General features: G+C 37.0%; 1 protein-coding gene across 1 annotated transcript in view; it reads right to left on the bottom strand.

The window, feature by feature from the left end:
• Positions 1-439: 439 nt before the first annotated feature.
• Positions 440-14,681, bottom strand: part of GRXCR1 (glutaredoxin and cysteine rich domain containing 1) — a 39,470-nt gene continuing 25,228 nt past the window's right edge. The window contains exons 2-4 of the mRNA XM_027643053.1: positions 11,302-11,559; positions 3,851-3,916; positions 440-730 (exon numbers count right to left, since the gene is read on the bottom strand). Of these exons, the coding sequence (XP_027498854.1) occupies positions 551-730; positions 3,851-3,916; positions 11,302-11,559 (504 nt within the window). The 3' untranslated portion in view covers positions 440-550. The remainder of the gene's footprint in view (positions 731-3,850; positions 3,917-11,301; positions 11,560-14,681) is intronic.

The following is a 14,681-nucleotide window of genomic DNA, read 5'->3' as shown; positions in this document are numbered from 1 at the left end:
CTGTAGGAGCAGTAGGATCTTACAAGCACTTTCAAACCTGCACATTCAATATATCATAGAATATGCATAAGTCCCTTAGATTCAAATGTTAAAGGAGATAAGTAAGCCCAACTTGTCCAATTCTTCAGCACCAACTACCACCTCTAGACATAGCGAGTGGAATGGAGGTAGAGGAACTACAATTGACATCATAAAATCTTTATTCTCAGTTTAAAAGCAGCACTACTCATAATCTGAAGTATAAGTCATTTTGCTAAGAAATACATACTATTGCTGATAATCCCCCACAGAAAAAGGGAAACATTCATATAATGCAGTAAGTTTTCCAGAGTACAAGTCTCTCTACAAAGAAACTAGAAAGATATATTTTCAGAGATCATGATATGGTTGGCAACTGAAGTTTACAAAATTCAAATGATCAAACCAGCAGAAGTATACTACAAATGGATTTTTATTGACTGAATTGGATAAACAGGTTAATTTAAAAAAAAATCATATTACAAACTGGTGCATACCATAAAATTAGTTTGAACACGTGGACATGACATCTTTAGCCTGCACAGCTTCTGCAGCGCTGTAGCCCATTCTCATTGCATGCAGTACACTTGAGGGCTTTGAATGAGTCCGTAAAGCAGTTCCGAAACACAGACATCTTGCTTCCATGGCACGCTGAACACAGCAGGAAACCAAAGCCCCCACAAGAGGGGCACTCATGAGGATGCTGGACTCTCTGCTCAAAGAATGTGAGAAAGACAAAAATGTTACCTCATCAACCACCACAAACTCTAGGACAATGAGGACTCTAGATGAGCCGAGAATACACATTTTTGTTCTCATTTTCACAATGCCCACCACCCATCCCACGGGAAACCACCATGAAAGACCATTACATCTGCATCTTCCTTTGGTGAGATCCACATGAAGTGGTTAGACAGGCTCACTGCAGGTACAGTGGTCACTTTATACCTTAATAGCCTGCATTTATACTTGCCAAAATAGCTAGCTAAAGGATAGCTTGCATACATTACTTGGATGTTGTTTAGGTCTAGATTAATTCTTGGAAGTATTGCAATTGATTGAATCCAAACTCCAGGCAGTTTATGCTGATGTTATATTTTCTATACTGTATGTTAAGATATTATGACTTTCAGCATTTGCATGCTTGTGCTGAACATACTACACTTATTACAGTTAAAGCTGATGATATAAAAAGCAATTCATAGCTTCTGACAAGTAGTGCTCAAGGAAATAAGTGGTGTATTCAAATTTATGGGTATAGAATGCTGAAGCTTTAAGTGTAAAGAGGAAAGATCACCAATGTTCAACAGTTATACCCAGGGAAAATTGCTGCAAGCAAGGTCTTGGGCACCTCAGTTATCCCAGTTTCCAAGCAAAACAGTAAATTTACTTTATTCTGTATTGGATTAAAGACAATGGAGAAGACAAGAAGAGATTTCAAAGATGTTTTCAAGTTCTATATCAGAGAAATAACAGGTATGCCACTTTGGGTACTTACCACCACGGTTTAATATCGCACTATTGAGTAAAGACTCTACAGGTTTACTCACAAAGAAAGAACAAAAATCTGTACAATTCCTGATAGTGTTAATCTGAAGAATTACATACCACTAAAAATTGGTGACAAATTACTACCAGAGTATGATAAAATACCTACAGATAATGTAGTACCTGGAGTTTTATCAAGAAAAATAAAAATATTTCTTCAAAACAATTTAGCATTCATCTATTGAATGCTCAGATGAATGTGCAAAAAAAGCAGGGGTTTTTTTGTCTTGTAGTTCATAAACTTGCCATTCTTCTTTACCAGGCAAACAGCTCCTATTACTATTAGCTTCTCCAGGGACAATGTTTGGAAGTATTTAATGTAAAATTAGCATTCTTTTTATCTCAGGTGTGCTCACATCTTTCATAATTTATGATGATGGTTTACTTCATTGGACATTATTGCAAATAATCTCAAAATTTTAAAAGAGTAATATTTTTAATCTTTACATTCACTATTACTTGTTAGGCTTGTAAATATACAGATACCTTTCCACACAGTTAAGAGAACTAACAAAAAACCAAAGCAAAATTCCTTTAGTTCAGTTCCTTGAACAATGGCCATTTTGTTCTTGAATAGATGACAATTTGTGTAACCACTTACTGCATCTTCAGTAATGAAGAAACCTGACTCCCCTTGCAACTGTAGCAAACCCATTTTTGAAAAAAAAAAAAGGGGGGGGGAAGAAAAAACACCAAAACCACAAAAAAACCCACAGAAAGGCAGTGAAGCAGTGATTGTACTCAGTGAGCAGTTATCAGTCTGCTGTACTCTGACATTATTTATCTTATATATGTACTTTTTGTCCCAAGATTAGGACACATATTGGGCTAGGTAATAATATTATAGGACCCCCAAAAACAGGATCTGGGGACATTTCATTCCAAAGTAAAATGTTAAGGAGGTATATTAGCTAACCTTTCTAGTCAGACAAATAGTGTATTTTTTTAATAATTTCTGGTTAGATATTCAATATAGATAAACACGGCCAAAGAGGTTCTTCTGCATTTTATACAGAAATACATACACTGATTCATGAGGCAAGGAAAGTTTTGCTGAGTTAAGAAACAGGCTGGACATATTTGGAAGGTACCACCTGCAGTGTAAAGGTTTAGAGCAGTTCATGATTTACTGGATAATGTTAAATCCACCTCCTGAGAGCGACAGAGGTGAACAACCCTTGGGCTCAGCCTGACTGGAACTTTTTTAGGAGTTGGCTATAAAAAACCAATATACTTCACAAAAAGACAAATTCATTTAGTGATGAACTCAAAGATATATGGTATCCAGTTACTCAAATCATATGCTGTAATTTTGCTAAATGAAGGGAAAGAAAAACTTTGAGGTTAAATCAACTAGTACGTAGATTTCATTTGCTCTTTCACAATGTCTTTTACAAATATCATATCCTCATAATTATTTTTAATTTTTATGTTACACACTTCTAAAGTTTATGTGTTATCCTGATTTGGCTAGGTGTGATTTCAAAATAACAAGATAATTAATAGCAATACATTCCTTTTCTAATGACTCAGTTATCCATATAACCCAGACATTATGACACATATCTCCCCAAAATGTTCTTCGTTGCAGGATATCCAAAGGAAAAAAGAAAATACCTTCAGCAGCCAATAGCACGAGACCAGCAGAAAAGTCATGACCAGCAGATATCTAGCTTACAGCAAAGCTGTGAGAGCAGACCCACAATTCAAGTGTTCTCAGGGAGTGCGCATCAACTGTTCCTGGTAAAAAGGCAAACTTGCCCCAGAGAACTTCAATGGACACAGCAAAATAAGAACTGAAGAAAGGCATGATAACCTGTAACTTGAAATTTGTGCAAATTGGTATAATTGGAGACTTCCAGCATCTTCCCAGGTTTTGTACATGTCCAGCTATAGGTCTAGCCAGAATACAGATATACAGATTCCCAGGGAACTGGTGCAAAATCCACACAAGAAACCTGACTCCCGCTGGCAAGGGTGAAGGTTAAATACCAAAGATGATTTAAAAGGTTGAGTGAAAGAGAAAACTGTTTGCCTTTCCCACTATGACAAAATCAGTTGAAAAGAGAGATGGACATTTTGGGTTAATGTTATCACCATTCATGTTTTCTTAAACTCAATGGGGTGTGATACTATGATATCATTCATTCAGAGAGAAAAACCAAAAAGCATTTAGGATCATAAGTTTATAACAGAAGAAAAGGAAATGGTAAAAGAAGAAAATCTACTCAATTACAAGTTGTCAGTGTATATTCCCTATATTTATTTGCAGAAATACAATTACCTCAATTTTGGTTAAGAGATCCTGCAGTTCCCCAGATTCATTCATTAGTAAAATTTTCTCAGCACCCTATTAGGAAGAAGAAGAAAAATGTCAGCCATCTTAGCATGAAAAAACAGAGATGATTAGAAGATTTGGTCTTGAAATTTTAAACAGGCTGAAGACAAGTTTGACTCACATTAAGTATAGTTCAATTAGGTCAACCTTAGGAAAGCTAGAAGGAGAGAAGGATCTAATCGCAGGTCTGATAGTAATGCCTGAAGCTCGTTACCAGGTGATGTATCACATTGCCTGTTTTGTAAAAGGTGATGCAGCTTGGAAATTCTGTTTGTGTTCCCTTTATTTTACAGGGTGTGTTTCCTGACAGAATAAAAAATATGTCTAGTTACTATGTCAAAAAATTACAATTATATAAATATACAGCACATCAGAGAATGCAGCAAAATGGGAGGAGGAAATTGTATTTCAAATATTCCAGCAGTTAAGCATTGAATTAAAACATAATGTGCCTAATGTATAACACAAGGACAAAAAGGGTAATGAAAATACTATAACAAAATTAAAGTCAGACAGAATAATGAAAAATTATAATTTAGTCTTACTACATTAGGCCTCCAAGGGGTTCTGTGTCCTGAACCAAGGCAGTACTGAAGTGCTGGGGTTTTTTTCCTTCTGAAAGTAAATGCTAAGAAATCACTGCAGACAAAATTAAAGTGTCAGGGATGATATAAAAGTTTTTGTTCCCTTTTCTTCTAATTAGAGGGCCACATTTGAATATCTATACTTCACTTGTGAGACCAAATTCATTGAATACTGCAGATTGCCAAACAAAACAAACAAACTTACAGACACTTTTAATCAGTAGATCACAAGAAACCAACAAAAGGTGAGGAAACTGAGGCACAGATGCACAGGCCTTACTTGCTGCTAAGGGCAACTGGTCATATCTCGACCACGAGGTGAGTTCATGCCACTGTGCTGCCCTAGTCAGCTAGTCCCTGCAGATTCTTAGATTTCATCTTCCAGTGTTAGCCAGAAGGTGTGGTGGGATGCTAGCATAGGGCTGAGGGATGTCGTGGGATGCTGGCACACATCTCAGATATGCCATTATTTTGAACTCCCCATGAACACCTCTCTCCTTGTTTCTGGGAGGACCAGGAAAAGCTACTGGTGAGTACAGGGAACACATATGTGTCTCTCATATACCTTTAAGTGTCCAGCCATTCACAGGGCCTTGCTGGGGTCTACAAAGGCTACAAGTGTGTAGCCCAAAAGCCAAATAAGGACAACCAAATATTACAAAGGATTTTGTACGACACCCTACTCAGGTTATTTTACCTGTAGAGAGGCTTTTTGCTCTGGCTTTGTACAAAACAGAAGCACTTTTGACTCTGTGTTTGATGATTTTCATTTTAGTTAAAAAGGATAATATTAATATTTTGGTAAAAAGGAAAATATCAATATTTTAGTTAAAAGGAAAATATTAATATTTTTGTGGATGTGGAATGCCATTTTTTGAATGAACACTACTCAGAGTGTTACACTTTCAAAGAAATTTTTTTTAAAAGCTATCCCACAAGATAGTTAGTTGTGGTTAATTAATCACAGAAGATAGGAGGCTGATCAGCTAGCCTTTCTTGTGCTGACTCTTCCATTGAAATCTGTTATAGATCATGGGCACAGAGTGTACAAGCTCCAACATATGCATTAGGCTCTCTGAGTCCTGGAGAGAGCAACTTTTAGCAGTCTGTCAGCCCCTTTCACGCTTGTCCTCTTATCTTTCTCTGCTTTCATACAGAACAGGCAATGGAAGTGATTGGCACAACAAAGTGAGGACTTGCCAAGGCAGCCCATGGAGTATTAGCTCTGGGCCTGAATGAACTGCATCAGCTTAAGACAAAGCTTGTGCTGCCCATCTGATGCAGAACAATAAAGATTTGCAACTTTATTGATGGAACTGCAGCATGGCAAATTCCTTAAATGAGACAAGCCCCAATTTGCCCTCGTTTAGGAAAGAATCTCTTGTCTGCAGCAACAGTTGGCAAAAGCATTCCTGTGACATCTGCTCCATGCTACAGTGATGTTGTATGATAATGCTAACTGGCTTTTACAACAGTGTAATTAAAAGTCTGACAGGTTTGCCATTATAGATTTATATTTTAAAGGATTTATAAGACCAATGACATTCAGCTGTGTTCCTTTCAAAGCTATAGTTTTTAATTTAAAAATCAAACATCCAAATGTCTATCAATGTTTTTAAGTGTTTCAGTGTGTCTTTTCTGAGTAACAGCTGCCCCAAGTGAAATATAAATAAAGGACAGTCTGCAGAGGTTAACCTTCCCTTTGGATCTGTGAGTCTTAAAACACAGTCTGTAATTAATATAGTAATTAAAACAGCTGTTAAATAAGTCCAATATCTGCTTTCTGACCAAAAAGCAATGCCTTTCTTTTTCTTCCTAGGTTGTGCTCAGTGCACAATTACCCACAAAGGGATGTGAAGCAGTAAATAGTCTGTTCCTACTGAGATTAACATAAGGAGCATGAGGCACAGTGACCATAATGTTTAGAGAATCATCAGAGAGAAGTGACTTTTCAGTTTTGTTAATCAGTTAAATTTCAAAGCAGCAGCCTGTGAATTCCTTATCTACTAACTTTGCTAGCTGTCTATCATGGGAGTCCAGGGGCTGTGGTCAGACCTTTGCTCTTCTTTTGGCAAGGAAATGACACAGATTTGGCTAAAAGATTCAACAGGTTTTCTAGACCCTTTTAATTAATAAGATTATTTTCCCAATTATCTCTTGAGAACATCCAGAAACTAACATCATGTTTCAGACATTGAATTCCTATATATAGTTCCCATTAATTGCAGAACTAGGACAAATCCAAGGTCCACTAAATTTTCTACTGCCCCAGCCCTGTCCTCACCTGTCTGTTGCTCACCTCTCTTGGACATAACCCATTACCATTTTTGTGATGTAATTCTTCATCAAGGAGTAAACACAGATATATGGCTCTGCATTTGACTGTACTGGAATACCCGCTGGTTTTGGGAAGCAGCCTCTCTTTCACATCCTTCCTTATACACAGAGAAAAATTAGCATGGCACTGCAACATCCCTCTTGTGGACACATTTGCTGTGCAGATAAATTGCATACCCTATTTCCTTAAAAACAAACTTCTGCTAAGTATATAAGCAAGGCCTCTTGCTAAGGCAGCAAAATGCCCTCACACACTTCACCATCACTGGACCTGCCACATTTTTCACTGTGACTTACCAAGGAGATGGGCTTTATATACCCCTGTCTCTACCTGGAACTCACACATTCTTCAGTCTGCAACATTACACCTCTCACAGCAAGGTGGCTTTTGGCAGCAGATACCCATGGGGTATGAATAAGTGCCTGGAAATCTGCCCTTAAACTGAAAATTGCAGTATAGTACCAGCACCAGAAATGTTGGATTTGGTATGCAAAGAACAGGAAAGGTTGATGTGCAAAGAGTCATCAGAGAAACTGAACCCTGCAGTTCCTGAAATGTTAAACTGCAAAATGGAGGAAACAAGTGGGAAAATGTTAGGTGACTCAATGCAATGATTACATCATACTTTTACTGTCACAGAGCTATTCATATCCACCCCATCAAGTGAATACCAGGAGTATGTGTTTAACAAAACTTGGAGGCTATAGAGAGGTACTAATTATATATGGCCACTGGAAAGCAGCTACAAAGAAACTGTTAATTCCTGTTTAACAAAAATTTATGTTACACATGTATTTTCTAGAAGTTAGTTACAAAAATGGCCTCATCATTCTTTGGAAATAATCATACCCAATGTGTCAAATAAAATAACTTTACTGTAAATTTCATGCTGCTGTGCATTAATTATAGCTGGGAAAACTAAACAGGAAACATTTTCTTCAGGAAAAAAGTATTAAATTCACATATTTGAAAAAACATCAAGTAGGTTTGTATGGCAAGTGAATGCTGGAATTCAATCATATATTCCAAGTGGAAAAGAACCATGTATTTTTAAACTATTATGCTGTGAGTTAATATGTTTACTAAGGATGACTTTATTTGTCCTTTTTTATGTGCATACCTTTTCCAGGGTTTGCATAGCTTAAACTTTTAACAATTCTGAGTGCCTTTATAAGTGTGAATGAATGCTCCATAATTTTTTCTGTGTAGTTTTCTGTTTTCTGGAAGTAATTTTTTATTCTGCGTTGGTATCCCAGCAGATGGCATAATTCCATTTCAGATGGAGACAACCTCAGGTGAAAAGGAGGGATTAGATTAGGCAGTAAAGACCATGCTGCAGAAAGAAACTGCAATTTCCTGACAGACTGATATTTAGACAGTGTGTGTCAAGAAACACAATGATTCAATCCTGAAAAAATGAGAAGATTAAAAATCCTGTTGTACTGCAGCATGCAGGACTTTGCTTGACAGGGGCTAAATATGATTTTTCTATTGCTTCTGTCCAAGTCACAGATTTGTTTCACTGCCCCTGTGCACGCAGTGATAAATTCCACAGTACTGTGAATATTTATCCACACAGTCTGTGGTGTTCCAACAGCTTTGTCCGTGCTTCTGAATGGCTTGGGTACCATATTTTCTATCAGATGCACATATGCTGTTTTCTGGTGATTTTGTTACTTTTATCTCAATAAGAATAATCTTGTCACCTTTCAAAAGGGTTCATATTTTAATTAGGGGAAGGGGTATTTTTTTCTCCTTATGACTCACTGAAAGGTGTGTGGCTCAATATGTATTCTTTTTTGTATTGCTACATTGCATCTCTTTCAGAGAGGAATTTTTCAGGAAATAAGTAGTCAAAATATTCAAAATCAGAAAAAAAAAAAAGAAAAAGGAAAATATTGCATGATTTATTTACTGACACACCAAGCTTTGTGATTTCTGTGTTTCATTAGCATATCAGAAGTTAATTATCATAAAAGGAATTATAGAAATGTCCACGGTTACTAATGAGACCAAATTCTGTAATTAGTTCTCCATCAGATTTTAATGAAACACAAGCCTAGCACATGTTCCAGCCAACATACTGCCTTTGGGGGTCACTGATCAGGAGGTCACTGTCTTGGGAAAGTAAATTGACTGGGGGGTGAATACCTCATTGCCAGACCTTCTCAATATGCCAAGTGCCCCCATCTTATTTCTCTTCCTAAATGAACAAATGTCAGCTTCTCTTGTGAAACCATATTAAGAGAGAGAAATAAAAACTACCATACAATAATGGGGTTTGCCACATTTACCAACCAGAGTGTGTGCACACAGATCCCTTGCCAGGCTCACCCTGGTGCTCTCTTTTCCCACAGCCCTGCCCGCCACCGGAGCTCTGTTCACAGCCACAGAGGGCTACCCAAGTTAGCTCTACTCACACTGGACTTGGTTTTGGCATCGTAGTTAACCTCAACTAAAGCGTTTAGAGAATGATGGTGTAGCAAGCAGCAGTGCCCCCCAGTATGCAGATAATTGGACATATGTGGACAGCCCTGGGGAGCAGAAACCTCCTCTGGGAGTAGGTGTGAGGCACACCCACAGTGGCACAGGGAAGGGCTGCTGCTGCCCCATGCTCTCTGTGAGCAGAGCACGCATTTCAGAGACTCTTCCCTGCCTGAAAAGCTGTTTTTTCACAAATAATGTCATTCTTACATGGAATAACTTTAATCCTCTCCTGGAACTACAGTCTGTTCCAGTTAACGACAGTGTGCCTCATCAGTTTAAGGAAAAAAAAAAAACAGGGAAAGAAAAAGAAGAAAGAAAACACATACCAAATCTGATTCTTTTTTTTTTACCTATAGGAGGTAGATTTTTTTCTCCCACAGAAAGCTATCTTCCTAATTCACTTGCTTTCTTTTCTATACCTCTCCAAAATATCATTTGCAGTAAATAGAGAGCTCTAATGAGATATATTGCTTTGTTACACTGTTGCTCCTCTGTTAAAAGACAAGTTTCTCACACTCTTCCAAAACAAAAATAAGTAAAACCAACAGTGACTTAATGGGCCATCCGTCATACCAGAATGACTGTAGCCAGGCTTCTGCTATAACTAAGCAAATAATTTATTCAATCAATTTGAGTATTTTATCTGAATTCTTTTGAAAAATTGATGATACATGGACTGAGATTTTCTTGAAGTTGGTCATAACTCACTACTTACATTTTTAACATGATTATTAGGTGAGGAAATCTTAGTCTGAAGCCTGTTGAATTTTAAACTGCTATTGAAAGAAGCACTTCTGCTCCTGGCTGGCTGGAAAACTCCAACTCAGAGTTTTGATAAAAGCATATGCTACTATGAAGTAAAAATCACTGTCTGCTAATATTTCACACACAGGAAATTTTGCAGATGCTCTAGTGGTCTGGTAGGCCCCATGCCAGCAAATGCATTTGTTATAGTGCTCAGGAAACCTGAGCAGAATACTAGGAAAGCTAGGAAGGGGATGGGGAAAAAGACAAGAAAGGATATTTGACTGTTCATACAGGCCCAATATCAATTATGCCTGAGTGTTGATTACATTGCACTTTGTTACTTAAATGTTTTGTGCAAATGAAAGTGTTAAGTGATGCAAACACAATAGCCCCACTGTGTTTAAATATAGTTTATGCCTTCAGAAATCACAGTCTCACAGTTGGTGCTAATTGCTAGCTTTTTACCACTTGAGACAAATCCCTTCTCTGAACTCTCAAGCTGTTGCCTTTGTGCCACTTTCCAGAATCTTTCTTTTGATTTTTCCAGTTTTTGAGAAATACATTTCAAAAGTACAGGCTGGTCTTAATGAAAAGGTGATTTCATTATCAATAAGCTTCTAGACCTAGAGTCCTAGGGCACAAATGGGGATTATAGTTTTCCATTTGGAGTTTATGTCTCGCAATAGGGCAGAGTTGGGCTGTTTATCTCTCTCTTCTACAGGTAGACTTTTTTAAAAGTAAGTATTAACCAATTCTGTACCTAAAAGGGTGTTCAGTTGATTACACGTACGGATACAGATTATGTCATCTAAAATTCAATGCATATTTAAAATCTGACACCCCAAGCTGTTAGTTTCATATTCAACACATATTACTAAATGACACATTTATGCTGTGTGTGTTCATCTTCCTGAGTGAACCATACATATAGGTTCTCATGAATTAAAAAAAAAAAAAAAATCCATCTCTCTAGATTATCATGGCTTCAGCTACAAAGATGAGCTATTTTTTAGGAAACAGAAGATATCTTAGATTGTATTACTGTCTCTTATTCCCTTCCTGACAGCTTCTAACCAGTTATTTTTTGTATCTTCAGATCAAACCTACCAGTGTGGATCTGGGCAGCACATGTCTTTGATTGTTCCCATCATTTCAGCATTGTTTTCTAAAAACCCTGCTTCTCAGATTTTCATCTGTTTTTCCCAACTGTAGAATAAAACATAGGCTCATGCATTACTTACCCCAAGATAATGGCCATCGATAAACACAACAGGGAGTGAGGGAACTTCGCAGACCTTCCTGCATCTTTCATCTAGTTCTTTTCCATAATCGCTGTTCAGAGCAATGTTTTTTTCTTCAAATTTAACTCTATGATTTTGAAAGATCTTTCTAACCAGTTCACATCTTTCAAAAGTGGTTCTCACCACACGAAGACTGGTTGTATAAATTACTATGCGGCCGAACTCAAGGACTGTTGATACCTGGAAAAAAAAATGTTTCTCATTACATTAAGCAAGGTGCTAATAGCTTCCAAGTATTGAGTTATTTTATTTAAGATAGTATTTAAGAAAAAAAACCATCATCTCTCAAACATAATCAAACATTCAGCTTTTTTCAAATGTGAAGGTGGAAGGGGAAGAATTAAGTTCTTGCAAACACCAACTTAAGGCAATTTAAGCTTTTTATCTAAGTAAGGTGCAACTTGACTTTTTATGGAAAGTTTTAGAGATAGTGAGTTAAGTTATATAATTTCAAGAAACAAATATATTTTACATCTTGGTGGACTTCCAACTATGAATAAATTGACACTGTTTTGCTGATGTCTGATTCTGTTAATACAGTCACTCATGTTTGCACAAAGACACTCTGGTAGTATGCAGAGACTAAACCTGCAGATCAGGTGATGCTGACAGCCTGCTTTAAGCAGGACAGGAGCTTAAGCCAAGCTTCAGCACAGCCATGAGCCAACTTTAACTTAGAATACTTTAGGTGTCTCCACACTGAACTAGATTATGACTTCAGAGGGGACAGGTGTATCCCTAATTTTTAATGTGATTCCACAAAAAATTGCTCTAACATCCAACCAACAATAAAAAAAGTCTATTTTGTGCGTATTCAGTGTTCAATCCAGAGCCTACTGCAGCTAGGGCAGGCAATTCTCTTGGCTGGAAAAAGTTTCACACTACAATTTACATTTGACTTTTGGCCCCACTTTTTCATATGTAAAAATTTATACTGCATCTTTCCTTTTGAAGATGAAAACAATTAGATAGGGTAAATACTATAGGGATTAGTTTACCTGAGAGAGAATGATACATTTTCAAGAAGCCTGAGAATCAAAGGTATTATATTCAAATATATAGCTAAAATGCTAGGTTTTTAAAAAAGTGGCAAGGCATGTCCAAGCTTTCAAAATTATCCATTATATTCAGCAAACTATATTTAATAATTTCATCAGTATTCCAGGAGCAAAAAATATAAGTTAGAAAATAAAAAGCAGGGATACCTGTTATGCACTGTAGCACTATAGGGAAAATGAACATTGGTGGGTGAATGGATAATTTTTTAATTACATCATGCAATAACTGTAAAGACACAGTTGTAAAATTTGGTAGATGTCATTGCAGATTTTGCCACATAACTACTCATGATTTATCTTACTGTGTAAATGTCAAAGAAAAAAAGTCCTTGAAGAAAGAATATTCTGCTTAGAAAGGTGTTCACTATGTTCTTCCTACGGTAAAGAGGTCTCAGGGAAAACATTTGCATGTCACAGATCACTTACATACCACTGGAACTGTAATTGCAAACATATGTAACAACGGCTTTGATCCCCCATTCTGGGAAGGAAGCATGTTGTGATAGGTCAATATTTATTTTTCTTTGAATGGATGTCAGAAATTCAGTTTTAGGAACAAACATTATAAAACGTGGGCTACTTTTCTCCAGCCTGTGTTTTACATTGAAAATCTGTTATACTTCTACTGTAGCATTGACTTTTTTCCAGCATGTTGTTCACACATTCCAAGTGAGAGAATTAGCTCATCCTCTACTTAAAAGTACTCTAGATAAACACTGACATATATTTTAGTAGCCACACCTGGGTTGCTCAAAGGAAGAGGAGTTCATTGTTTTCAGAAGTAACCAAAAGGAGTTCTTAAAATATTCCTTAAAAAGAAAATTTCACATATTCATTGTTTCTTCCTCTTTGGAGTGGTAATACATTTTGAAGTGCAAAACTATTCAACAGGATGGAAACTTGTTCCTTCATAGTTCTAATCTCTAATGCTGTTTGTTCCCCGACACCAGAGGCTGGCAGCATAGGTACAGACAGTCATTATCTGGTTAAGCATCAGGGTTGTGGTGTCCCTACAGCATACAAATAAGCAGCTGAAGAAACGGAAAAATGGAAAGTTGTAAAGTGATCTGGAAAGATATCAAGTGGAAGGTGTGTACACAGAGTCCCTTTGTGTTTATTCCTTTATTTTTTCTAATGTGGCAGTGAAGAAGTACCCTTGTTTGCCCTGCAAAGAAGTATCAAGAGCACTGACTAAATAATTATTTAGGGAAATTTTAGTAAAAACCTTGTTTTCTGGAATACAAACATACATAACTTGTCCTTGGCAGGACTTTATCATAGCAGAAAGATCCTTCTTGTCGCCCACCTAGAACTCATAATTAAAAACAGTGTTTCTCTTAACAAGAATCTATGCTAGTTCTTATTCCGCTACCCAATTAAATGGGTACAGCCTGTAATATTTAATTACTAGAATACACTTTTGAAGTAAACCAGTAAACACTGTGTTTTTCCTTCCTAGGTTGGAACTGTGACAAAAACATAATAAATGAGAAGGAATATAAACAAATTAATAGAAAGACACTTTAGACAATGAACTTTACAGTTTAGCTTAGCAAACTTGAAATTAATCATGTAATTCACAAATGCACATAAAAACAAAAGGCAATTCTCTAGTTAATAAGCATGACAAAACTTTAATAAAGCTTTTAACTTTAATAAAGTTAAAGTTGGGCAGATGAACGTAGCAAAAGATTTGGAGCAACTTATATTGACCACTTTCTTGCATATCTTGTAAGTGGAAATTCTCATTGAAACATAAGGCTTATGGATACCAGTTTGCCTGAGGTGGCAAATATTGTGTCAGGTTCAGGAAGCCCTGTGCACATGGGCCAAGAGTATGCTTCAGAGAAAGTGTCTTTGTGGAAGCATTGCCAAGGAAGGGATTTAAGTTTTCAGAGCGAAATAAAGTTGCTTTAGTAACAGTCCTTTACATAATTTACAGCTCTTAGTTTAACAGCACAGCGCTACCATCTCCCCAGGGGTCAGGGGCAGTATCTGCTTTAGTGCATCAAACTGAAGAGCTTGCATTGGGAGTGTCGAGTAGGGCAGCAACGGCAGTAGCATGACATGCATCACTTCACAGCACAGCCACCACTCCCAGTGACTCAGGGACAGCTGCCCCTTTTTTATTCAGTCCAGAGAGGAAAAATAAGTAATTGTTGCACTAGTTCAATCCTGTTCATGACTGAACATGAGAAAAACAAAACGTTTCTTATTTTGCTCCTAACTCGGTCTATTCCCAGATTTCTTTACCAGGTGGAT

Source organism: Corapipo altera, unplaced genomic scaffold (genome assembly GCF_003945725.1).
Source record: "Corapipo altera isolate COAL_440 unplaced genomic scaffold, ASM394572v1 22, whole genome shotgun sequence".
Lineage (NCBI taxonomy): Eukaryota > Metazoa > Chordata > Aves > Passeriformes > Pipridae > Corapipo > Corapipo altera.
The sequence above is the reverse complement of the archived record's forward strand: the minus strand, read 5'-3'. Positions and strand labels throughout refer to the sequence as shown.